General features: G+C 41.7%; 1 protein-coding gene across 4 annotated transcripts in view; it reads left to right on the top strand.

The window, feature by feature from the left end:
- UNC5D (unc-5 netrin receptor D) overlaps nucleotides 1–26,383 on the top strand; it is a 542,759-nt gene that overhangs the window by 297,470 nt on the left and 218,906 nt on the right. For all 4 annotated transcript variants that reach the window (XM_057303433.1, XM_057303432.1, XM_048226276.2 and 1 more), the window contains exon 2: nucleotides 12,859–13,077. In XM_057303433.1, the coding sequence (XP_057159416.1) occupies nucleotides 12,859–13,077 (219 nt within the window). The remainder of the gene's footprint in view (nucleotides 1–12,858; nucleotides 13,078–26,383) is intronic.

Here is a 26,383-nt window from a genome sequence, read left to right as displayed (position 1 = left end):
AGCCGGGTCCAGCGAGTGGAGGGCTCCATGTTGGGGCACCATCTGCAGGGGAAGAACACTTTTCCCTTCTTCCTTTGAGGTTCTTTGGCTGGTTGATAATTAAAGTGGTAGAAGACAGATTAACAGGAGGAAAAAAAAATTAATTTCCTGCTAGGGGAACCCCAAAGAGATGAGGCTCCCAGAGAGTCAGGCAGTTGAGGCCTATATGTCATCCTGAGCTAAGAAGAGGTGGGGCTGTGGGACTTCAAAGGAGAGGAAGATAATTCATAGGAAGATAAGAGAAGCAAACCCTGGCTGGATAAACAAATGTTTGCTTTGTCCTAGGAATCAGTCTTTGTGATGTAAAAAGCTGTCTCTGGCCTCAGCTCTCTTCCTGGTCCAGACTCCATCTAAATTGTTTTAGACAGTTAAGGGAGAAGTAAAAATCTCTTCATGAGTCTGTTGGCCTTGACTGTCTTCATCTTGAAACAATCCACATGCCAACATGACGTATTTTCAGGTCCCGTATTCTGCTCCCCCTGACTTTGTAAGGAAAAAGTATGTAAAATGTTTAGGCATTTTTTGAAGTGCTAAGTAGTAGGGGGTTCTTGACGTAGCCATTTTTTTCTCACAAACAAAATAATCTACTGGACGGAAATCTATATTTGGCCTTTGCTCATCCGTCTATCCCTTAATTTCCATTCAATAATTAATAATATGCTATTAATGATTTCTGTTACATAGTGAATGCTTATTATATGCCATATAATAACCTCAATTTCGACTTACCTCCTTGAATGTATACAACAGTTTTATAGTACTATAATACCATAGTATTCTTTTTCTATGTGGAAGAATTGGGAGGATAAAGTAGGTTAGATATCTCGCCTAAGGTCTTGTAACTAATTGTGAGAGAGCCTGGATTTGAATAAAGCTCTAACTCCAAGCCCGCATTTGTTTCCTGGTACCAAGCTGCCTCTTAGTAAAAGATAATCAGGAGGAAAGGTGTTTTGTATTTCTTTTTTTTTTTTTTTTTTTTTTTAAGATTTTATTTATTTATTCGACAGAGATAGAGACAGCCAGCGAGAGGGGGAACACAAGCAGGGGGAGTGGGAGAGGAAGAAGCAGGCTCACAGCGGAGGAGCCTGACGTGGGGCTCGATCCCAGAACACCGGGATCACGCCCTGAGCCGAAGGCAGACGCCCAACCGCTGTGCCACCCAGGCGCCCCGTGTTTTGTATTTCTAATACAACTTGGAATAAATCTGTTTCTGACAGTGTCTGACATCCTCTCTAAGGAGGATAAGGAAATTAAGCCCCCTCAATTGTACACTTTCCACCTCCCAATCAGATGACTGTCTCATCAAATCAGGGCACCGCTTCTGTTGCTGCTCACTGGTGCCATGTGGTATGTTGTCAGTCCTTACTAAATACCACATCTCAGCAGCATCAGCTAAATCTGTGTATTAGGAAAAATAACAAAGGAATTAAAGGATTTCATATGAGCATCAAAACTTCATCCTCATATCAACATCTTCTGTGATTTCCAGAAGAAGGATTTTGTTGTGCAAAGAAGGTCATCTCATTAAGAAATGGAAAACAGATCTCGTTCCTTTTACTTTTCTTTGTGAATCCTCCTCATCAAGTATTGGTATTTTTAAAGATGTAAGTTCCTCCCTGCACAAGACTTTTTTTTGTATAGAGCTAACCATTTTAGTCAAAATTCTGTTGCTTTTGGAATAGTGGAACCAATCTTTTGATTTCTGTAACTCCAAATTGGTGATGAATGAAGGAATTAATGGATTGGAAGAAATAACGTAAAATTAGTATATGATTGGTATTATTAAGCACCTGATATGGAAACGATAGAATCCATGCATTTAAGTTATGTTTGTACTTATTTTTAAAGGTTCTATACCTATATTTTTCATAAATAAAATCAAAATGGTAAAAAATATGAATTTGCAGTTTGTAAAAGGGTAAATGAAAATAGGTGATAAACATGTTTTAATATTCAACTAGGCTGGTAATCAAGAACTATGTGTGAAACCCTATTCATTTGACCCATCAATTTACCCAGTATCACCAAATGTTTCATGCTGGTGAGGATGAGGAAAATTGGTAAAGTTCTGTAATGTTGGTGGCTATGTCAATTTGCAAAGTTTTTTTTTTGTAAATAAACTTAATTGCACATCATATGTACTTAATAAATATTTGTTACAGAGAGAATGCTCACAGAGTTTCATCAGGGCTTCATTGAACTGTTTATTTAGATATGCTTGTCCTTTGCCTTCATGGAACCTACAGTCTAAAGGAAGGTACAGTGGTAGCATGAATAATTATACAGCAGTACAAAGTATTATGGAAGGACAAAGAAGGAATGTATCCTGAAATTTTTGTTGCTCCACTAGGGTTTTACATATGACATGTCAACTAAATAAAACCTGAAAGATGAGAACAGGCTATAAGCCAAACAGGGAGAAATCAGTAATGTAGGCAGAAGGAAAAACATGGCGCAGACAGAACCCAGGTGAAGAGCTTTGGACCTCTGAACGAATTGACAGTCCCTGGAGCCTCCTGGTGGTGAATTGATTTGGTGTGAAGGCGGGTGAGCAAGAATGATGACGAAGACTGGACTAGTAATAGTCATTCAGAAGAATAGTGGTGATGACTAGGGGCAGAGTAGAAGGAATAGGGATGAAAAGCAGTTATTGAATTACAAAGATATTTAGGAGACAGAACCAGTAGGGCTTAGTGATAAATTGGATGTGGGGGCTGAGCAGGGGAAAGTAGGTGATGCCCAGCCCTGGGGAACTTAGAGAACTCAGGTGACTGCTAGGGTCACTCTTTCATTTAGGGAGCTTAGGCCAAAGAACAGATTTGAGGGGCCAAGTAATAAGCTCTGCCTTAGGCATAAAAAGCTTGAAGGGTCGACGGGTATCTGGGGTGGCTCAGTGAGTTGGGTGTCGACTCTTGGTTTTGGCTTAGGTCATGGTCTCAGGATCCTGGGATCGAGCCCCCTGTCTGGCTCTGTGCTCAGCAGGGAGTCTGCTTGGGATTCTCTCCCTCTGTCCATGCCCCGACTTGTGCATTCTTTCTCTCTCTGTCTCTTTCTCTCTTTCTAAACTAAATCTTTAAAAATTTAGTTTGAGGGGTCTATAGGGACATTTATGTGAATATATCTGGAGGCAATTTCTTATACAGATTTGAATGCCCAGAGAGGGAAATGGATTGAAGATACACATTTGAGCCCAATCAGAATATAGATGAATGGAACATTATAATATCAATATAAAATAAAGTTTGGAAATAACTGTTAAATAGTAAGACAGTGGCAAGATCAAAACTGACATCTACTCTCAATCATTAAGAATCTGGTTAATGAAAAGTAATACCATGACAAGATGAAATAACATCTCACAAATATATACAGAAAACCCAAATATTCAATATATATCTAATAAAGATTTGGGAATAAAATATATCGAATTATGAATCGTAATAGTTTGGGAATTTGGTGACAATTGAATGACATTCTTCTCAAGAATATATATATTATTTGTATTTTTCTTTTTTTTAAATATTTTATTTATTTATTTGACAGAGAGAGACAGCCAGCAAGAGGGAACACAAGCAGGGGAAGTGGGAGAGGAAGAATCAGGCTCCCAGCGGAGGAGCCTGATGTGGGGTTCGATCCCAGAACGCTGGGATCATGCCCTGAGCCTAAGGCAGACGCTTTATGACTGCGCCACCCAGGCGCCCCTGTATTTTTCTCTAAGTGTTTCATTATAAGAGAAAATTTGCAATAGAAAATATCATAAAAGTTAAAGATTGTGTGTGTGTGTATATATGTTTTGTATTTGATTTTACTAGAATGTTTGCAAGTTACAAGGTCATCCTAAGAGAGGTTTTACAAGGTTATTTTCTGCGTATAATTTCTCAGTAGATGATAACACAAGACTTAGTTGTATATTCAGTCTTTTGTATCCTGTCCAAATGAAAGCAGCATAATGGGGAAAATACTATTGTAAGTGTCAACAGAGAGATTTCAACCTAAGCTCCTAGAAGCGGAGCTCTTTGACAAGTTGTTTAACCTCTGAGGGTGTGAGATAAGAATTGGCCCAGAGTTTATCTATGATGAGCTCCCACTATATTTTGCTTAATCCAGATCACCTATAAAAAGCTGTATGAAACCATGTTGCAGTCCGATTCGCCCATAATAAACTTTTGAGCTGTGCAATTTGTGGGTCACCATCTGAGTTTTTAAAATGTGACTCGACATGTAACGGAAGTGTGTTTATTTCAAAGGGAATTTAGTGTTTAGTGCTTTTGTTTCCCACCTTTTGTTTCTTCTTTTTGTCATAAAAAGATTGAAAGTCCCTGCTGTATTCGTGTGCAGAACATAAAACACGAAGCTCTTCCTGAAAGGTAATTTTCCAAGAATGAAAAATATGAGAATGGTGTTTGATTGTTTGGTTTTCTGTCATTCAGTGTTGCATTAAAACAACCATTTTTCCATAACTATGAATGGCCTCACTCTTGAAAACTGTCAGTTACAAATGAAAAGCGATAACAGTTTGAAAAGCAAAACCTTTCCCAAATCCCACTAGGTTTTCAGAAGAATTTGAACACTAGTCAGTGGTGCACATTCATACACAAATGTATCCATTGTTGGGGGAAAAAAATTAAGAAACAATTTCTAAGCTTCATCTTATCTACTATTTTCAGCAAAATAGTATTTTTTTAACATTTTAGAATAAATAATTTTTATAAATCTTATAATCTAATCCTTTACATTTTTTTCCCTAGGGACAGATTTGTTAGTTTTTCTCTGATTCGTGAATTTTAATACAGTAGAAGTTAGACACCATGAAGTAAAGTCTAGAAGCTGGCGTAGTTTACAGAGTTTATGTTCCTTCACTCAACAGATAATTATTTATGTATATGTATATATGTACATATACACACACTATATATAGGCGTATAGTTATATGTTATATATTCTGTTTCTAAGTGTTTATTTTTGGAACACATTTTGAAAATATAGTGAAAGCAGAACAATAAAAAATTAAATCCTCAATAATCTCGTCACACATAGAGAACCATTGGACTAAATTTGGTCTCTTAAATCAGAGTCCCATTCGAGAAACTGTTATCATGGGAACAAATGCCTTGTGCTAAATCTGATTGTATTTTGCTTGTTTCTGTTCAGGAACAAGGACTCCCATCAGAAAGAGTATAAAATCTCTGACTTAGACCCTGCATCACAAGTCTATTTTGTGTATAAGTCAAGGGAGAACCAAAATGGTGGTCATTTTAAAAACAAAAAGAACTTTCCCTGTGGCCTTGGGAGATATGCCACTTGTGTTGGTGTGGCTTAAAGAATAACTCCATCCCATGTATCAGAACAAACGTGGCTTCTCCCGCATTCAAAGTATACAAAAGAATTACTTTAACCTGGCTTTGGCGCCCATGTTGTTAAACCAAGAATGCTCTCTCTCTGCAGTTTGCTAGTTACTCTGCGTCTATATCCCAGAAAGCTCTCAGTCAAAGGCACACAGAAACAGAGGTATTGGGGGAGCGCCTGGGTGGCTCAGTTAGTTAAGCATCTGCCTTCAGCTCAGGTCATGATCCCGGGGTCCTGGAATCGAGACCAGTATTGGGCTCCCTGACACTCAGTGGGGAGTCTGCTTCTCCCTCTCCCTGCTCCTGCTTTCTCATTCTCTCTCTTTCTCAAATAAATAAAATCTTTAGAAAAATTCTTAGGAAAAGGGATGTTGGAGCCAAGCAGAGCCAATGATTTGGTGTAAATGCTACAGTAAGCTGTAAAATGTGAATTCTAATGAAGATATATTTAGTTTCAACTGTGTTCCGTGGCCGCACATGCCATCACCAGGGTCGGAATGCCTTCTCCCATTTGTTCCCCTGTTCAATTCCTCTGTCCAAACTGTGCTGAAATGTTTTCTTCCTTATGATGCTTGCCTTGAACCCTCCCAAGGAAAGTCAGGCTCTCCCTCTCTCCAGTGCTCCTATGACATTTCATGTATACTTCCCATATACTGTTGGCATGTTTATCATCGTTCTGAATTTTTTTGTCTCTAATTTAGCGTGTGAGCTCCTTGAGTATATTAACTATGTCTTAGGTAACTTTGAATCTCCAATACAGAGAGCATTGACTAACCTTAGTAGGCATGCACAAGTATGTCAATTTAAAGAAATGAATATATGAAGGTAAATTATGATAATCTGGGGAATAGTGAATGTGCTTTCATAAGCTCTACTGAAATCTAAGATTTCTTGTTTGGGGAACAAAGAATTACCCTTCATAATTCTTTGACTGTGTCGTAAGCATTGTTTACCGTCTTCTACCCTGCAAAATTTAAGCTCTGCTCAATGGAATAATATCTTAGGCAGACGAGATAGAAGATTGGCACAGGTGAGGTGAGCCAGGCGGGTGCAGTGATAGAGAAAACATTTCCATTTTTATTAGAGGTTGGGAAGAAGGCAGAATAGTTTAAAAGAAGAAAACTCTTCTTGAGGCCTAGGGACAGAGTCTGTGTTTCATAAATTGCATTAAATATTTGCTGTGTAAAATTCCGGCTGTTCTGCATTCAGTGGGTGCCGTGCATTCCCCTATCTAATTAAATAACCATATGGAGACAAGCCACATTTCTGTAAACAAAAGCAAAGAACCCAGCTCTGTTGTGTTGTCTTAGATTATGTAACTTGGTTTCCCTCCTATGGCTTTCTGCTCCGGCTTGCATATTGCCGTGGACCGATATGCTCACAGACATGGAGTGGAATTTAAAGAGCTATTTTTAAGGTGCATTGCTTCATTTAAATATTGCAGTCAGAGGGGCTCTGGAATACTGTGAAATCTCCTATGGTTAAAAACTGCTTGCCTATTAAAGGCAATGGTTTTGGGATCTGGCCAGCAGGAAATCCATTGTGTATTATCCTACTGCTTTTGCAGGACAACCATGTGCCTGGTGTATGGTGTGAGCAGTTGCTACGTGTTTATCGAATACATAAGTGCTTCGCAGCATGTTTTCATGGGTTTTGACCTAACAAAATTATACTAATATACATATGCGTAGCAAATAGTAAAAACGTGTTATAAGCAACAGTTCATATCATGAGGGCTCCGGGATGAAAATAGGAGTCGTAATCACAAAATCGAAATATAGATATTAGGATAATACGCTTGGAAATGGAAGTCCTAGAGCTCATAATTATAAATATCTTTCTTTTGTTTGCTGTTCTTTATCCAGGCACTGATGTTAATGGTGGTCGTAGGGGTAGCACATTGTATTTATGTAACATTTGGGCATTTACTGTTTTATTTATATAGATAGATAGATAGATAGATAGATAGATAGATAGATAGATACAGATATATAGATATAGATATATAGATATAGATATGTTATCTCACTTTAATGTCACAAGCCACTAATAACTTTCAATCCCTCATTTTTATGAATAAGAAAATTGGAAACTCGTAGTTAAGTTACTCACCAAAGTTCACAGAGGCAACCCAGAGTTTAAGTCAGATTATTTGTTTCTAAAGTTCTTCACTCTTGCCAGATTTAGTCTTTGGTTAATGGCAGAATTATTGGTTGGACACCGAAACAAATACGAATGTTTTGTACCAGTGAGAGTATAAGCATACTTTGGAGATAGAAGGGGAGGAATGTATTTCAAAGTACTCTTGCAGGTAAAAAGTATGACAATAATTTGGAATTTCTCAAAACCTGTTAAAGCTCGACTTCATTTATACTCTAACCCTGTGCAATGACAGTGGACTTTGCTGATAGCCCAGGGTCTTAGGAATCCCAGTTTGGAATGACACCGGCCTCCAGTGTGCCCAGTCCTGTTACAGATTTAACGTACCAACCAGTGAAATAGGGACAGTTTTGTATGGTTAAACATGATAGAATGGCATTGCCCTGACCCCAGTCTCTTTCTTGCTGAGGTTCACTGTCTCCTGTAATACTTCTTGTTATTTTTTAAAGATTTATTTCATTATTTTTAGAGAGGAAGAACAAGCATGAGTGCATGTGCATAGGGGGAGGGGCACAAGGAGAGGGAGAAGCTTAAGCAGACTCCGCACTGAGTACAGAACCCAACATGGGGCTCGATCTCACGACCCTGAGATCATGACCTGAGCTAAAACCAAGAATATGATGCTTAATGGACTGAGCCCCCTCACCCCCCACCGGGCACCCCAACTCCTTGTTATTTTAATTGGAGTTTCAGTACTTAAATATTCTTGCTCAGAGATGAAACTATTTCCAAATGAAGTACTGAAAAAACTTTCTCATGATTTTATTCGCAAACACGTATTCTTCAACTTCTTTGTTTTCTGACTTTAGTGAGGATTCCTAGTCATTTGATTCTAATTAGTTGAGTACTTGCTGTGCTGTTCTCTCAAAAAGATTTTCTCAAGACCTTGTCTAGAATATGTCCATTGGGGCGCCTGGGTGGCGCAGTCGTTAAGCGTCTGCCTTCAGCTCAGGGCGTGATCCTGGCGTTTTGGGATCGAGTCCCACATCGGGCTCCTCCGCTGGGAGCCTGCTTCTTCCTCTCCCACTCCCCCTGCTTGTGTTCCCTCTCTCGCTGGCTGTCTCTCTGTCAAATAAATAAATAAATAAATCTTAAAAAGAAAAAAAAAAGAATATGTCCATAATATACCTGGAATCATAGTGCAGCTAACAGGATAACTGTGTAAGTGGTCTTTAAGGTGAGTCTTACATTTAATGTAGGCTGAGAGGTACCACAGATACTGTATCATTTTATATCTCCTTTTGGTTTTACGAGGTGCGTGTTACGGCCGTAAGACACTCACTAAATAACGGCGCCAGACTTCTAAGGACTTCATCTGAACTAAAATGGAATTGTGAGGTGATTGGAGTCAGAGATCTGTGTTCAAATTCTGAGCCCCACTGACTAGCCTTATGACCTTAGACAAGGCACAGAATCGAAGCATTTCCTCAAATGCAGAACAGGATAGAGTGCCCCCCACAGAGAATTGATAGGAAGCTTAAGTGACCTAATCCACATGGAAGGCCTATCACCATAATCTGTAATCATTCAATACATGGTTGCTCTTACTTTTACTCGCTGCTATCTGTGTTTCCATGTTTTCCCATGTTTTTACCAGTAACACTGAGAGCATTGGAATTTAATCAAGTGAAGCTTGGAGCTCTGGCTTTGTTGAGGAAGGAAGATCTAGTTGTATCAGTCAGGAATATCTTCTGCAAAAACAACAGAAAATCTGACTGTGTTAGTAGCTTAAATAAGTAAAGATTTAAAAAAAAATGTCTAGAGGTGGGATGCCCCGTGCTGTTATTTCAACCTCTATATTGTCTGCTCCTCTGGGACTTTTTTCCTCTTCATCTTCCCTAGTTAAGGCAGGGACAATAGGGAGAAGGGGACAGAACCTACCGTACCTTTATCAGGAAAATAAAAGCTTTCTCAGGAATTTTTGCTTATGATTCATTTCCAAATGGCTGTCATGTGACCATTTCTATCTGCAAAGGAGTAAACCGAGTTCATGACTTCTCCTGCCTTTGCTGTAAAAGCAAGTTTGGGAAAAGGCAGTTGACTGGGTCATGTAGTCGCCAGCATTCATCGCACCAGGTTTAAAACTTTTCTCTGAATTAGAAAGCAGTGGCAGTTGTATTGAGATCATTAGGTACATTTATCCTGAAGCCCAAAAGTATTCATGCAGGCTTCCATGAATCCATTTATTAAAGTAAGTTGCCCCCCCCCCCACCCCAAGAAGAGGATCTGTTGGCAATTTCTAAGCCCCTGAAAAGTACCCAGGTCACTTCCTTTCATTCTGTCACATCCCTTTTGTTTGATGAATCCCTTGAGAATTTCCTGAGCAAACCAGTAGGTGGAGTTGAGCTTGGCAGGCATCCTTGGGGCAAAATGGAGGTAGGTGACTCCCAGCTTTGTAGGGTATGGAAGGGGTATCATCCTGGAGGTCAGCCTGCTGGGAGAACCCAACCTTCTTGCAGCACAGAAGCCATCTAAAGGGCAGGGCATCACTGTAACTGGAATTTGATCCTGAGCCCAGGGTGGGGACTTAGGGGAGAGGAATTGGGGCTAAGGAACAGTGGTTAGGTAAACAGCTCTCCCAACACTTCACTATACAAAGCAAAAACAAAAAACAAAACAAACAAAAAACCTAAAACAAGCAAACAAAAAAAAAATCATTTCTTTGTTGGAAGGATACAAATAAATGGTGCTATGTGTATGCAGATGATCTCACCTTCCCACTGTTAGCCCTTGATAAATTGATTTTTTTCCTTTGTTCTCTGTTTTCATGGATCCTGGCCCTTTTCCTATGCATACATGACTTTGACACGGCTTCAGTAATAATTAGGATGTAATGTTACAATTTGCCTCCCCCCTCCTGCCCTTAGCACTAAGATTGATTGATTCTTAACAGAGGTCCTTGAGATACCCAGAACACTTACCTACATACTTTTCTCTTCCACTCTCCTGCTCTGTTTCAGGTGAAAGCTGAACTTGCTTCTTTATTTAGAGGGTATTTATGAAAGTAGTAGGAGGGTAGCCTAATTACTTTTAGATCTCCGTTTTGTGAATTGGATGGTTTAAACTTGATTCATGAGCTAGTGCCTTTGTCATTTTATTCTAGATAAATGTGGCCTTCCTGTTTATTTAGAGTCAGGTATGATGCTCCCTGCCCCATTTTAGTAGTTACTTTGGACATTCATGCATTGTTACTAGTGAAGTAAAATGCATCCTTTAGAATGTATGCCTGTGGCTGTTCATTCTGGCTGTCACCCTAGGGTTTGGATATTCTCTATCAGGTGACCCTTTTCTGCAGCAATGAATTACTTTGGACAGAACTCAAGCCCGGGATGGGAGGGTGAGCTGTTTGATGTCCATATAAAATCTTTTAATACCTTTGTCATTTCCTCTAATGCATGGATTTACAAAAGCCTGAGGGGACTTAGTATTTATTGAAGATGGAAATTGGCACAAGCAGTCAGTAACAAAATGAATTAATATATGATCTATTTTATGAAGTCCATTGTAAATGTGATTTAAAACATTAAAAAAAACCCCTCTAGATTCTGTCGTGAAACCCTTCTTATTCCATATGGCATATACACATTTTATTTTCTGAGTGACTGTATTGTACTTTCATGACATAAATTGTTTATTCTCTTGCTATTTAGGGCCTTTGCTTTATGATGGATTTTTGGTACTTCCAGGTATTTACATATGTGCTTTTCTATTACAAATGCATTTTAAAGCTTACAGTCTCTCTTTGTTGTGTGAGGTTTCCCCCCCTTATGTTGATGTCTTTAGTGGAAAAAAAATAGTGTGGAGATTCAAACTCTTGTTTTGTTTAATTCATTGCGGGGGCACGAGTGGTGCTTGTGTGTTCCCATTGGCAAGGCGTGTTCCTCATAACTCACTGTCTTATTTCCTTCCTCACAGAGAAGTAGAATTAGAGGCCGCCATACCTCTTGTGGTCTAGCCCCTCCCCCTTGATTTGCATTGGAGAGTGCCCCAGGTCTTCAAGTATTACCCGCTAATATTGTGACTTGGGTTTACCTTTGACGGTACTTGCTTGATATAGGTGATTGCCTTAAGTGTGGGTGGCAAGAGGTTCCTGTTGTTTGTTCTGAATGACACCCAAGGTGCACAGAGAGCCAGGCTAAATCATGGGTCACACCCTGTCTGTCACCTAGGCTGGCCCTGGATCAACTGGTTGTTTTTCCAGTGCTTTCCCTAGGTCCCTTTTCCCAGCTTCCTCCTGGGGACTGGTTTGCTTTGAATATGAATAGCCCTTTCCAGGGCATAGTTGATCCCGGTACTGTGAAATTCTTGCTTTCTTTGTTCCTTCTTTGGAGTGGCCGTGGAAGGCACACTTGTTCCTTCTGATCATTTGCACAGTGCTGCGTTAGTGTTCAGATCTTGCTCCCCTCGTCTTTGCCGTAGTTTCCCAGGACTTAAGTCCTTGCTAACGGTAGTAAAGAGGTAGTGAAGCAAAGTCTTGGCTTCTTCTTTTCCCTTTTTATGTTGCTTCTCTCTACTCATCAGTTCCCTAAATTTAGGGGAGAATCGTGTCCATTTTTTATCTTTGAATACACCTAATTATAGGTCCCAAAGTAAAAGCTCACAGCTATTTTAGGGATTCGTTTTAGTTTGTCGCCTTGAAAGTGAGATTCGCAGTATATCAAGGGGAGTGTTGGGGGCAGAGACTAGAGCTGTGGGCCAGCAAAACACATGTGCATTCCTTTTAGAAGATTCAGTACGTTGGTGAGGTTTTGGAGAAAATTCTGTCTTAGGTAGAATACCAGCCGATCTCCAGTTTGACAGGTAAAGAAGGCAGATGATTTGGAATTTTTTTTCACATGTCTTAAGACTGAGTATCCTCGGACAGCGTGGTCATTATCCACACTCATTTATGGGAGAACAAAAGCTATTTCCACCAGTATTTCCAAGTTTTGAGGCAGCTCGGGGCCCTCCTTGAACCCCTTGAGGTAACCACTCACCAGACTGAATCTTAAGGTGCAGCTTCTCACTCCCCAGACGTTGTCTCTGTTCTTCCAGCAAAGACCTGCAGACCCAAAAGTGTGGTTTGAGGGAGTCCCCTAGTCATCATTTCCCCTTGTCTGGTGACCCTGAAGGTGTGTCCAGCTAGAGGTCTCCTATTACACTAGGTCAGCCCCTAGAAGAGAATTCATCGGCACAGCCCTTACGAGCATGCTGTATTGATAGGCTCGAGTATTTTGCAGCCCAGATTCTTAGAGCCGGTGTGGGTTATGCTTTGCCTGCTGGGACATGTGCTGTCGATATAGGCAGTGTTCTCATGGCCTCTTCGATTTTGCAGGAACTGACAATGGCGAAGCCCTCCCTGAGTCCATCCCCTCAGCTCCTGGGACGCTGCCTCATTTCATAGAGGAGCCAGACGATGCTTACATCATCAAGAGCAACCCCATTGCACTGCGGTGCAAAGCGAGGCCAGCCATGCAGATATTCTTCAAATGCAATGGCGAGTGGGTCCACCAAAATGAGCATGTTTCCGAGGAGAGTCTGGACGAGAGTTCAGGTAAGACTGTGAAGCTGTTCTTAGATCCTCACCTGGTATACTCACGTTGTCGTGTGGCTGGGAAAAACTGTGTGAGCCACACACCAGTGCTTCATTTGAATGAAGTCCTATGAACATCATCCAGGAGTATATAAGGTGCGATCGTATGCTTATTTATTTTTTTATTTAAATTTGATTAGCCAACTTACAGTACATCATTTAGTGCATATGAAAAATTTATCGTATAACACCCAGTGCTCATCCCATAACATGCCCTCCTTAATGCCCATCACCCACTTACCCCATCCCCCCACCCATCTCTGCTCCAGCAGCCCTCAGTTTGTTTCCTAGAGTTAAGAGTCTCTCCTGAATTTTCTCCCTGTCTGATGACTTCGCATTCAGTTTTCCCTGCCTTCCCCTGGGGTCCTCTGCCCTGTTTCTTATCCTATGTCTAAATGACTCCGTAACTCCTTTGCTAGCCTATTCTAGGAGGCTAAAGGGGTATTTTTATCTCCCTGCTCTATATATAACTTTAGCACCCAATTTTGTATGGAAGCTAATATTCTCACTGGAAATAAAACCTACCAGTAACTGCTTTCATTTTCCCAATTCTAAATATTTTAGAAGGCAAATCTTCCACCGAATACCTTTGTAAGCAGCATGACTTCAGTTTCTTTAATCTCTCTCCCTAGATCTTATTCTTGTATACGTCATTCTCCATGGTTGCTGGTTTCTGAGTCTCCTTTAAGTTGTTTTGATCACTGTGTAATGACAGAGCCCAAATCTGATGGCCAAATTTGAATAGGATCTCCAGTATGAAAAAAATTTAGGGACTATTTTTATTAATGTGGCTAATTTGGCATTTGAGTGGTGGATGATGAGAATAATGGTCACATCGGCTAGTGTTTGTTGAGCACTTACTGTGTACCCAGTTTCATCTAAGCATTTGACAGAGCTTATCTCACTGTCCTTCCAACAGCCCTCTGGGGTAAATGACACTATGGTTACCTTCTGATAGATAAGGAAACTGAGACTCAGAGACATTAAGTAAACTACGGGTTTGTGCTGGATCTGAAAGCAAAATCATTTGACTTAAAACTTGCAAAATTTAGGGGTGCCTGGGTGGCTGAGTTGGGCTAAGTGTCCAGCTTTTGATTTCGGCTCAGGTCATGATCTCAGGGTCATGGAATTGAGCCCCAAGCTCAGCAAGGAGTCGGCTTCCTCTCTCTCCCTCTGCTCCTCCCCCTGCTGGTGCGCGCTCTCTCTCTCAGATAATAAATCTTAAAACTCGAAAAATGTATAACTTGTTAAATTTTAGTGTGTAACAGAAACAGTATATGCTTTTGAACTTTGGCTCCTCAGACTAACTGAAAATTTAGCCTCACGCTAAAACCAGTCTGCTCTCACCCTCGATTATTGCTCTTACTAGTCCCCACTCACTATCTAGATAACAGATTTTGAGGAAGTCAAAAAGCCTGAGTATAATTAGGAAGTTTCAAGTCAGCTTAATTTATTAACTATGCGCCACTGTACTCAAGGCCTTGCAGAGTGCTCAAAGTGTGCTAAGATGCAAACCGTGATCTCTAGGACTTCACACCTGTTGATAGGTTGAAGTCCAATATACCCTTAAGTGCACCTATCCTTTGGAGGATTAAAAAAAAATGATTATGCCCAATTAGGATTATCAGGAAAAGTGTGGAAGCCAGAGCATTTGAAAGGGAAACCAATGACTACTTAATTCAAATTAAGTAATTGAATTAATTTATTAATTGATGCTCCACTAAATGGGGGGGAGAGAGAGAAAGAGGGAGGGAGGGATCTCTGTGGTCTGGAGGTCAACATTAGCAAATGAAAGAAAGCTTAATATCTATTCAGCAGGGAGTTTGATATGGTTGAAACAGAAAATGGATGTGGAAACTGGCAAATTCAGCTCAATCAAGGGCTCAAATAGGAAGTGAGGCATCCCTTCCTTAATTTCATGAATCTTTGTGGTTGTGGGGCATGATTATATTGACTATGGCAATGCAGTGTTTGGAGCTCTCCTTCAAGGAATGAATCTGGAGCAGCTGTTGGGGATGGTAAGAAACAAGAATGGATAGATGAGTTAGACTTGGATATTTCAGTTGAGGGAAAGAAAAAGTCTGCCTCTAGAGCTGTGGTCACACAAAGAAAAGAACTAGATTTCTGGTACGAGAAGCACTTTAACAAATCGGACTGAATAGCTTATGGAATGAATGAAGGAATGAATGAATGAATGAAGGGTGAATTACAATTGCAACAGAAGCAGAAGGAGGACGCTACTGATGTAATTACATTAGCAAGGGGAGAAGGCTGAGATCATGGGACAAGCTGAATTTGAAATATGATGGGATATAAGGAAGAAGTGTAGATCTGAGGTTTGTAGAGCTCAGAGCCAGAAGAGTCAATCTTGTAGTCATCAGGAAAGGATGAAGCCATGGAGACGAAGGAGTTGTCAGAAGAGAATGGGTCCTACGAAGAGGAAATGGATCCGGAGCGCTGCTTCCTTAGGAGTCCGGAGGAGGAATAACCGCAGTCAGCAGAGAAGCAAGCAGAGCACTCAGTATATGCTGTCTTCCAAAGCAGAAAGGGAAACTTGCTTCCAAAAGATCTTCGGGCAATACTCTGTTTCTGCCTGCGAATCAATAAAGACGGCGGCAAAGAACTAAACCTGTATAAACGGTGGTAAACATTATACAGTTCTGAACTCATTTGGGATTGCATAATAGATGCATAACTTCAAAAGGGAGAGAAACACCTAAAACCTTATCACAATTCCCTATTGCAGTTTGGAACCGGTATGAGGAAGGAAAAAAAAATAAAGAAGTGCCTGTTTTCAAGATGTTGTTCTTCCGACCAAAAGCATGCTTAGAATTCTGGAATTGAAATGCGAGAATTGGAAGGGACCGGAGTGATAACCTAAAAGCCCTGTTTTACACAATAAAAATCTTAGATTCCAAGAGCTACAACTACTCTATGGCACGGCTGTTTCTAGAACCCAAGTCTCCTGGGGCACCTGGCTGGCTCAGTCGGTAGAGTGTGCAACTCTTAATCTCGGGGTTGTGAGTTGGACCCCACATTGGTATAGAGATTACTTAAAAATAAAATCTGAAAGAAAACCAAAATAGAACCCAGATCTCCTACTTTCTCTACTTCAGAAACATTACCTTTACATAGTTTCCTATTCTCCCTCCTAGTCAGAATATTGACAAATTCCCTTACTGACATAAAGATGGGTTTCAGCACATGGCTCCTTATTTTTTCCATCATGAGCTTGTTTCATATTTCTGTTTCCCAAGTGTATAATCCCATAGCTATTCCATTGGGATTTCTCTATCCCTCATCCTTTCTGCCATCTCTGTGAGGGCTAATCCTTAATTCTATGTCCTGTTTCTGACACTGTGAGGCAAGAGTTTAGTAATTGAAGACATAGAGATATTTCTAGGATTGCAAGTATAGTATCCTTCTTAAAAAAAGGATTTGGCATAATCAAGGCAAGGGAGGAAGACAAATCAAAATCTTGGTGTCAGTAAATTTTTGCTTTTGTGCTCCTGGGGTTGGGATCTTGGATACTCCTGGCGTTGGGAGAGACTGAGTCACAAACAAAGCAGCGCCATTTATCTTGGTATGAAAACTTCAAAGGAGGTCTCTGAAATCTGGGAGAGGAGAACAAAGGGAACAGCATTTGCCATGTGAGCGAAAGCCTGTAAAACAATGGGAGAATATGAAAGGCTTATATATCTTACATTCAATTAGTCCAACTGGAAAGGACTCAAGTACCAGTGGCTCAGTGAGACTCTGTGTTTTATTGTCAGATGTTTCTGGCCCAGATTTTGTCCAGTAATGAACTCAAAATAGCAGAATCCCATTGGGTAAACTCCAAATGAAAGCTAGGAAGAACACTGAAAAGTGGCCGGGTATTTTTTTATACCACTCCTAGAAAACCCTATATCCATTCTCATAGAAAGACCTCTTGATAAGTATTGCAAGCCAATTTAACACTGCGCCCTCTTGTAATTTTGCAATGTTCTGTTTTGCTATTGCTTCCCCCTTTTAATTCCCCTAGCATTGCTAGGCAACTCCGTGTCTTGCAGATAGCAGCGCTGATTACATTCTCTGTTTCCATGTAAAAGTCTCCCCTCTCCACTTTAAAAAAAAAAAAAAGGAAAAAGAACAAAAAAGACCAATGAAAGTCACAAATTTCAAAGGAACTGGGAAGAACAAAAATTCATAAATGACAAAACCTGAAGAGATTATATACCAATTTTTTTTTGTTGAGAAAGAATTTAAATTTTAGCAGCTACCTTTTTGAAAAGAATTTAATAAGCACAACCTTTTCTTCCAAGTCATTTTGATTGAATCAATAGGAGGAAAAAAAATGTCTCTCCCTAAACAGTTTTCTTCTGTACTTAATGAAAATCGCTGTCTACTGCTCACTGCAATTGTGTTTCCTAAGGTCTGCATTAATAGAGGAATAGGGGAAAATGGAGCAAGAGGAGTGGAGATGGTGTACTCCAAGCCAATATATAAGTGCAATTAAGGCTGGTAACAAAATGGGCTCCGGTATTGAAAAATAGATGCATTACTTCCCTTGGGTTCTTCAGTGCCGAGCTTGAGCGCAGCGCTTGACTTAATGGCTTTTGATTGGGTCTGCAAAATAACTCCGGCCAGTCCAGTAGGAGCGAAGGATGCTACGAGGCCAAGGACAGTAGGACCACATTTGAGCGGAGGTAGAGAATCGTCTGTGTTCTTTTAGGAAGTTGGTCGTAACCGCTTATATATCTTTGACTAACATGTTCTCCAAGTCATCGCTCCCAGAGAATTTTGATACTCCTTTTGCTTAACGTTTTCTTCCTTCAGAGTACTAATGGGAAATGCAGAAGACCCGGGAGTGTGTGTAGTAGACACAGAATCTTTTGTATTTCCAAATTGGAAGCAATAAGTCCTTGCAGTTGTTAAGGGCTGCAAACTGCCTTTGGTCTTTCTGGTAATTTGGCCCCGTCATCGAAGAGTTCAAATAAGAAGAAAAAAGATTGTGTGTTTTCACGCAATTTAGCTTGGAAAACCCAGAACTAGAGTTCTTTCCTGCAAAAGGCACAATTTATTGGACATGAATTACTGCGTTTGCACAGACATGGCTATACCTCTTAGTAACGTACACTTTCAGTTCTCTGCACAAGCCAGGGGGTCCTCTTTCATTTGTTCTGCCTCATTTCATTTGGAAATATGGGAACTCTTCTTCCTGGTGTTTTTTCTCTGGCAACATCTGGAGTTGAGACGTAATCCCAACCCGGGAATCACGCCCCTGAGAAACAGGCGGAGTGTTCAGTACCGGAGAAATTAAGAGATTTAATGTAACAGGCAGACACACACACACACACACACACACACACACACCCCGAAAAGAGCCCAGCAAGAACCAGCAAAACCCATCCTTGGCAATCAAGGCAATGTAGCCTGTGGGAAGCTTGAGTTATCAATAAGCTTAACAACGCTCAGTGGCTCTTATCTTTTTCTGCCTTGGAGATATTGAACTCTAATGAGTGAAATAATGTGTATTTCAATGTGTTATGGGAAAAGTCTCAACTCCGGTAAACTAATATTTTTCTTCTTAAAGAATATCATTTCAGGGCTTTCATTGTGTGTGATTTCCTTTTTAAACAACTGGAGTCCCTCTCTGGGGATAAGAGGTTAATGGATTGTGTTGAGAAAAGGGAGAAGAGTAGAAATAAAAATGTATTAAATCTTTAAAGTTTGTATCCAGGAACTTTGCTGTGCTAGTGATGGGGATTTGAATATAGTTTCTTCCAGAAAACCATTAATTTGAAGTTACCTACGATGATTCACAAATCACCAAGGTACATTTGGGAAGCATAAATTTTAGTTCACGTAACACAGAAATAATCAATCTCTCAGGTGTTCCATTGACAGTTTGTGGGTTTAAAACTCACTTTTATAGAAGGGCTCTTCCATCCCAGCCCAGATTTCATCTTGTTCATCACTCTGCTTCTCAGAGAGGACTGACCTATCCTTAAAAGATTTTCAGGAAAATATTATGAATTCTTTCCATAAACTTGTGACAGAGTATGAAGACCTTGTCTCTTGTGTCTAGTTTAACTTTATCTCCAAGAAGTTGGAGACCATTCACACTCACTCCATCCTTAGCACAGGTGGAAGCAGCTCACCGTTGATGTGATTTTTAATAACAATTCCTGATAGGGACCAGAGATTTGTTGTAAACACTAAATTCTTCACCAGTGCCTTCAAACTTTTCCCATTTTTTTCTATTCGTACAACACTCAGAAGTATTTTTGTTTCAAGTAGGAATGATAAGAATCTAAAAGAAACCCTAAAGACAGTCGTGGTTAAGAGAATGGGTAATCCGTGGGGCGCCTGGGTGGCACAGCGGTTAAGCGTCTGCCTTCAGCTCAGGGCGTGATCCCAGCATTATGGGATCGAGCCCCACATCGGGCTCCTCCGCTATGAGCCTGCTTCTTCCTCTCCCACTCCCCCTGCTTGTGTTCCCTCTCTCGCTAGCTGTCTCTATCTCTGTCGAATAAATAAATAAAATCTTGAAAAAGAAAAAAAAAAAGAGAATGGGTAATCCGTGTTAGACGGTACCATGTTTGTTTGAAATCTGGCTCTCCCTTTACAGACTCTTTCAGGTACTCAGGTACGTATGTTACCCAGCTGCCTTCTACCTCAGTTTCCCCAAAGTGTAAAATAGTTGTAATTATATCTACCACTGGAACTGCTATGAGGATTACAGCGTCCGAGGGCCTGGCATATATAGCAAGTGGTCAATCAAGGTTAGCCTTCAAAAGGATAAATCTAAAATTGCTTATTATTACTCTTTTCTCTTTTGGTGGAGCAAGTGGCTCTTGGTTACTCTTCCAAAAACAAATAGAAGAATATGAACTTCTATAATTCCGAAAGGACACAAGGGCTGATATTATTAACAGGCAAATATCAGTCTCTCATAAAGAATTGCTCTTGGCTTGCGATTCATGGCTTCAGTTTACATTCAGACTTTGTTATTCTCCAAGCCAAAGGCAGCACTGTGGGAGGCCGAAGTAGTATGGTGCAGACCCTGACCTCAGGGCATGATCTATTCACAGCAGGTAATTTGAGTGACTGCTGGAAAGGAAAGTCACTGATGGGGCGGCAAGGTCGGAAAGCAGGACTGTTGCCCACAAAGCTGTGAGTGTGATGTCTGCGTGAGTCATTCATGGGGTGCTGTCCTCTAAATAACCCTACTGTGTCTACTCCTGGCTCTCGAGTTTCCCTCTCTCTGCTATCAGACAACACTATCAAGTTAATTTGCTTTCCTCTGCCAGACACCTCCGTGCTGATTAATTCGAATCTCTGGTGTGGAAGAAACTGGAGAGCTTGAGTGTATTCTTAGTTTCTGTACTTAACACTGAACTTGCGTCGCTTCTGAGGAATACGTGGAGTGGTTATTATCTAGGGGGAACTAAAGAGTATTCATTAGGCATCGCACACATTCAAAGGATTACTATTGTTTTTTATCAAAATACATTTTAATCTTGTTGCTAGGATAAAGTGGCAAAAGACATTTAGCCCTAATTAAGCATCTGCCAGTAAAATGAAATATGGTTCTACCTTTTAATTATCTACATTTAACTTACTATTTTCAGTAGCGTGTTGGCCTGAAGATATCTAAGGTCCCCAAAGAAATGGAGGCACACTTCCGTGAAAACGCTTCCCTAATATCTCAGACTTTAGAAACTTCAAACATGTGTCCCGATTCATGCGTCCTTACGGGAGCCTTGCTTTCGACGTCATTCTAACTAGATAAGGGGAGAGACTTCCAAGTCCCTGCTGGGATGAAGCTTCAGCTGCGGAGACGTGGGAAGCCACTCCCATGTGTTCCTGAGCCATCTGCCCGACTGTCGTGGCGGTTTTTGTGCCGTGTTGTTGGGGCAGGTTGAGAGATCTCCTCCAATAGCCTGTAAGCTCCTCCAGGGCAAGAACGTGGAGCATCTAATCTTTAAAAAAAGAAAAGGGTGGGGTGTACCTGGTGCTCAGTGGGTTAAGCATCTGCCTTTGGCTCAGGTCATGATCGCGGGGTCTTGGGATCAGCAGGGAGCCTGCTTCTCCCCTCTCCTCCCCCCTTGTGCTCTCTTGCGATCTCTGTCACTATCAAATAAATAAAATCTTTAAAAAAAAAAAAAAGAATCTCGAGCATCTACTTAGTCACGGTATCCTCAGCCCCTTGGTGGAGCAGCAGGCGCGTGTGATGCACTCGGTTATTGTTTTCAAGTAATGTACATTGCAAACCGTGCAACATAGTTGATGGATCCCCTGTGATGTGGGACCTGCAGCAAGATAAGAATAGAAACAATAATAACGTGGCGTGAGGATGAAATAAGGTCATGCATGAGATGGCACTAATAAAGGAAAGGGCTAGAGAATGGTATCATATTCAGTAATGATAATAGCAGTGTTCTTCAAAATATGGGGAAGCTTCTCGCTGTGGAAGCCTGTTTTCGAGGCTCTAACCCTGGACAAGGAGGAGGCACATGAAAAGCATTCCCTTCTAGAAGTGGTGGCCTCCCTTCCTCCCGCAGAATGGGTGGTTTTCTGTCTTCTCGGGAGACTGGGGAGTAAGGAGGGACCGTCTCAGAGCCAAATGCAGACGTCAGAGGGGACGGAGACCCCTCAACAGTTGATGATTCATCAAAGCAGTAGCTTTTCGGGAGGAGTTTGATTTTTTCTTTTCCTCTCCCGAAGAATTGAGGAAGGCCCTCTGCTACTCGTGAAGCTGTATTGGAAATAATTTTTTGGAGCTTCGTCTGTGGAAAGCAATATCCTCCTTCTCTTGGTGAATCCCCAGTCATGAAACATGACAACGTGGAACGTGAAGCATGGGGTTGGTCAAACGCTGAGCTACACTGGCCCAGGGAAAGGGCCACAGAGCCTTGGATGAGAAAACAATTCACTAAAAGCTGGTTTGCTAGTTTCTGGCTTCCTCCGTGTGGTTTTGGGATATGGACAGTATTTCCGAGGAGGAAGAGGGATCCTTAACCTCCCGTCTTGAATCCAGTTATCCAGTGTAGTTAAGCCAAGCATCCGGCTACAGAGGGACCTCCGAAGGATTGAAGGACAGGAAGCTGCGAGGGGTGGTGGCAAGCATCAGAGAGCTGGGTCAAATTCCTCCCCAAGTGCCCATCAGCAGGTGTATGTGAGAGCACGCTGGCAACTGTCACCACGGCGGGACGCTGCCGCTGGGCTTTGTGCAAGTGTGATAATGAGCAGCAGATAAAAGGCGTGGGACAGCCGTTAGGCACCGGGCTGCAGTTGGCATGGTGCTGAATGTTCTGTTCTTTCTTTTCTATGCAACAAGTTAAGACTAAGGCTGTGGAGCCCTTTTATTAAGAGTTGGCCAGGAATAAATGATTTTCCTTCTTTTTCTCGCAACATCTCCCTTCCCGCTGTCTTCTGTATTTCTCTTCTTGGAACAGTAATGCGTATACCTTCAATTAGTTTGAAAATTCTGTAACTTTTCGTCTCCCAACAGGATTAGACCTGCTAAGAGTAACTAGTGTTTTCTATCTGATAAATAAGGGGATTACAGCAATAACTGCTGTCAGCATTTTTCTCATTTAAACAAATAAAGCTGACAAATGATGAAGTCCTGTGCTGCTCTGTTATGTTTAGTACATGCAGAGCAATTATTCTTCCACTGCCAACATTAGTCTCCGTACAACCGAACCATCCAGCAGCGTGGAAAGCTTATTAGCATATCAGTCCCATAGTCATATTTTTATATTCTGGAAGACTCAAGTCCATAACAAAGGCTGATGGTTATAATTTGCACAATAATTTAAAGGGCTGGACTTTTCCGTGCTTATGAGAGTTACACAAGTTATCAGGTACAGTGGTACTCTTAGGTATGAGACGTCATTTTCTGTTTGCCTGCGATTTTTGCTCCCCGGGAGCGTTTCCTACGAACAGGTTAGCTGCCATCGCTGGAGGTGTCGGAGTGGATGGCCGTCTCTGCAACACTGGTGGACGAGCCACAGAGGAGGGGGGCGGGCAGAGGTTTCCTTGGCGCTGCTTTCCGAGGATGTTTTTCACATGCACCCTTGTGTGTGCATGTATCTGTATGTATCACTAGTCGGCTATAATGGAGATTTGAGAGAGAACACACTATTAAAAATTTTTTATTCAGGGGCGCCTGGGTGGCACAGCGGTTAAGTGCCTGCCTTCGGCTCAGGGCGTGATCCCGGCGTTCCGGGATCGAGCCCCACATCAGGCTCCTCTGCTATGAGCCTGCTTCTTCCTCTCCTACTCCCCCTGCTTGTGTTCCCTCTCTCACTGGCTGTCTCTATCTCTGTCAAATAAATAAATAAAATCTTTAAAAAAAAATTTTTTTTTATTCAATAGAATTATTTCTTGCTATGGTAGAGAGAAGTATAGTAGAAAGTGTTCATAGTGTTCCCAGGGGGAATTCCTAGGGGGAATGATCGACAATGATTTGAGAAGACTGAAGACTTTGTGTGAGAAGAAGACCTAATCCAGATAGATAGGGTATTTGGGGGTGGGGGTGGGATGGTAATGTCACTTGTGGCCCTTTAAAGAAGCCAGCCACCCCGATGCTCCCTGCAGGGAAAGTACACTGTGTTTGGAAATAGTTGGTTTCTATTCATTTGGTTTCTCCAGTCCCCTGGGAATGCCTCCGTGAAGCACTTGTCCCTGAGCTGTCCTAACCTTGGAAACTTGACTTCAACATTGGGCTTTCCCCTGCAGCTAGTCTACTAAGCAGGGGGTAAGATCAGTTAGGACCTTCACAGTGATGGTCGGTGGTCTACAGTTTATGCTTCCCAAAACAAATATGCAACTGTCTGTCTCTGTGTGTCCATGTTTAGTTTCTGTATCTGATGCTCTGACGTCTTGGCGTCTTGCTGCCTCTGGAGGGACTGTCCGGCCAGAGGGCTGGCTGATGCCCAGAGAAAGCCAACAACTTGCCTGTGAGAGTGCCTTCATGTGCCAGCCAACCAACCCAGAGCCCATCCCCCTAGCCACTTCTTTTATTAAGCTCTTAAACTCCAGAGCAATAGTCCCCTATCCTCACCTCAGGACCAAGAACCTGACAACCAAGGACAGCCATTATGTCCCAGAACCCACTGGAATTTTTCAAACTAGTCAATTCTAAGCCTGTTTACCAGGACACTTCTCGTGGAAATCACAGTAAAGGCTCTTGCCCCCATTTTCCCCTGAGCCTCTGCTTCCTACTGTCCCCCAGGTGGTCCTGCACGGTATGCTGTGTCTGTTGTTTCTAGGGATTTCTGAGTGTACATGTCTCCGTTCAGGACTGTTGTTTCTGTTTTGTGTGCATCTTACCATACCTCAGTAAAACAAATCCCGGGTACCAAGATGAAATCATAGCAAGTTTTGATGTTTGGATATAGAAACTCCCTGTTTCCTAAACATGATCATCTTGAACCATTTTGAGTTTCTTCATTTCCAACCTAGAGGAAGCTGATAACTTAGATGGAGAAAGAATACATAGAATGGAATAGAATAGAATAGAATAGGCCCCCGTTAGCTTGAACACATGTCTAGATTTTTAAAAATTTATTTGAAAGAGAGAGAGCATGAGTGAACAGGGGGGAGGAGAGAGCAGAGGGACAGGCAGACCTCTCAAGCTTATAATTGAATGCTTCCCTGAGAGGCCCCTGATTCCTAAATGGTGGGCGTATTTTATCTCAGTAGGTCCCTTCACCCTGTGACATGACATCGGACACCTGCATGCGTTGATTTGGTGTTCTCTCTCTTCCGTTCTGCTATTCAAAGTAAATCATCCACCGTTTGCCTCAAATCCAAGAGAAAGATTGAGCACAAGCGCTCTGCTCTACAGCCCAGTTCCTGACTTCTGTTTATTTCAACTTATTTTCGAATCCCCAGCATGCTCGGCCGCACTGCGGTCTGCTTTCTGTCCTGACCATCCTGTTTTGTCTGATGGCTTAATTTTTATTCTCCTTGTCTCTTTCACCTGCCAGCCCCACCTCCTCCTCACCTTTATCCTCCCACTCACACTTTATATTTCTTTAAGTGCAAAGATGAAAACACCACTGTCCATCAAAACCCATCGAAGGCTTCTTTCCTCTTTGGTGAGGGGCACAGCTTTTGGGATGCTCACATCTCTGCCAGGGGAAAAAAGTAGTTCTGCTTTTGTGCAAACAGGGAAATGTGGATTATCAGCTGTCATCAAGATGATTTTCTGTATGTGGTCTGTCCTCAAAATTGAGAGAGTGTAACTCCATGTACACGGTGATTTATGTGGTCATAAAACTCTCTCTCATCACACACTGTAAGTAACATCCTGTGGACTGGGGAGTCTCTCCAGCCTTGACTAATCCTACACCTGTCTTCTTGTTCTTTAAATCCGATCACCACCCAAGATAGAATTCCCTTCCGTCTTCTCCATCAGGAGCCCTTGGCTCATGTAATTATACTGATGATTCTGTCCCGTGAATTCCTTTTGAATTTAAAGGAAAAAGCATAATTATGCACTTAATTTTTCTTTAAATGTTCCCTGTGTTAGTCCTATGTCCATAATTAAGAATAAGCACCTAAAATACAGGGACAGAATTTTAATTTTTCAGACGGACCTGCACGTGGTGCTGGTTTTGCTAGAAGACAGATCTAGGTTCAAACTCTAGATCTTCCATTATCAGACCTCGTAACTGTGGACAAATGAATTGGTCTCTCTAAGACGGTTCTTTTGTCTGCATACTGGGGATGCAATACTTTCTCCTGCATTGGTGTGTTATGAAAATGTAGTGAGCTAGTGAGCGAGTAGGTTAAAGGCTTATCGTGATGCTAAGCACGTAAGTGGAATTCAATAGGCATGGCCTCTTTTTCTCCCCCACTGGCTGTCCCAGAGCAAGGCACAGCCTCAGCACGTTTGGTGGTTGGAGTGAGCACACTGACTGTCAGGGCTGCTGTATGGCCCGTGGTGATGGAACTGATATGGCGAGCGAGGAGCGTCCTCTTTCATCCTTGGCGCTCTGTGCAAGGTGACTCTTCTTCCCAAAGAAAGGAAGGCTGATAGTCTTGGTAGGGGTTTGGAAGAAACTCACACTCCCTATTAGGAGGATGCCAAGTAGTGAATAATAATAATGCACATTAAGAGGTGGCTATCTTAGTTTTATCTTATTTTGCAGATGTAGCCTCAGCTCCTCTTACAACAAGAGTCTCTCCTTCCTTTCCTTCCACGTGGCCACTGCTGGAGGGGCCTTCCTGGGTGCTCTTGTCAGGGCTTTGAGACTAACGTAGTTCA

The sequence above is a fragment of the Ursus arctos genome, unplaced genomic scaffold, assembly GCF_023065955.2.
Source record: "Ursus arctos isolate Adak ecotype North America unplaced genomic scaffold, UrsArc2.0 scaffold_27, whole genome shotgun sequence".
In the NCBI taxonomy this organism is placed as follows: domain Eukaryota; kingdom Metazoa; phylum Chordata; class Mammalia; order Carnivora; family Ursidae; genus Ursus; species Ursus arctos.
Note: the sequence above shows the minus strand (reverse complement) of the source record. Positions and strands in the feature narration are given on the sequence as shown.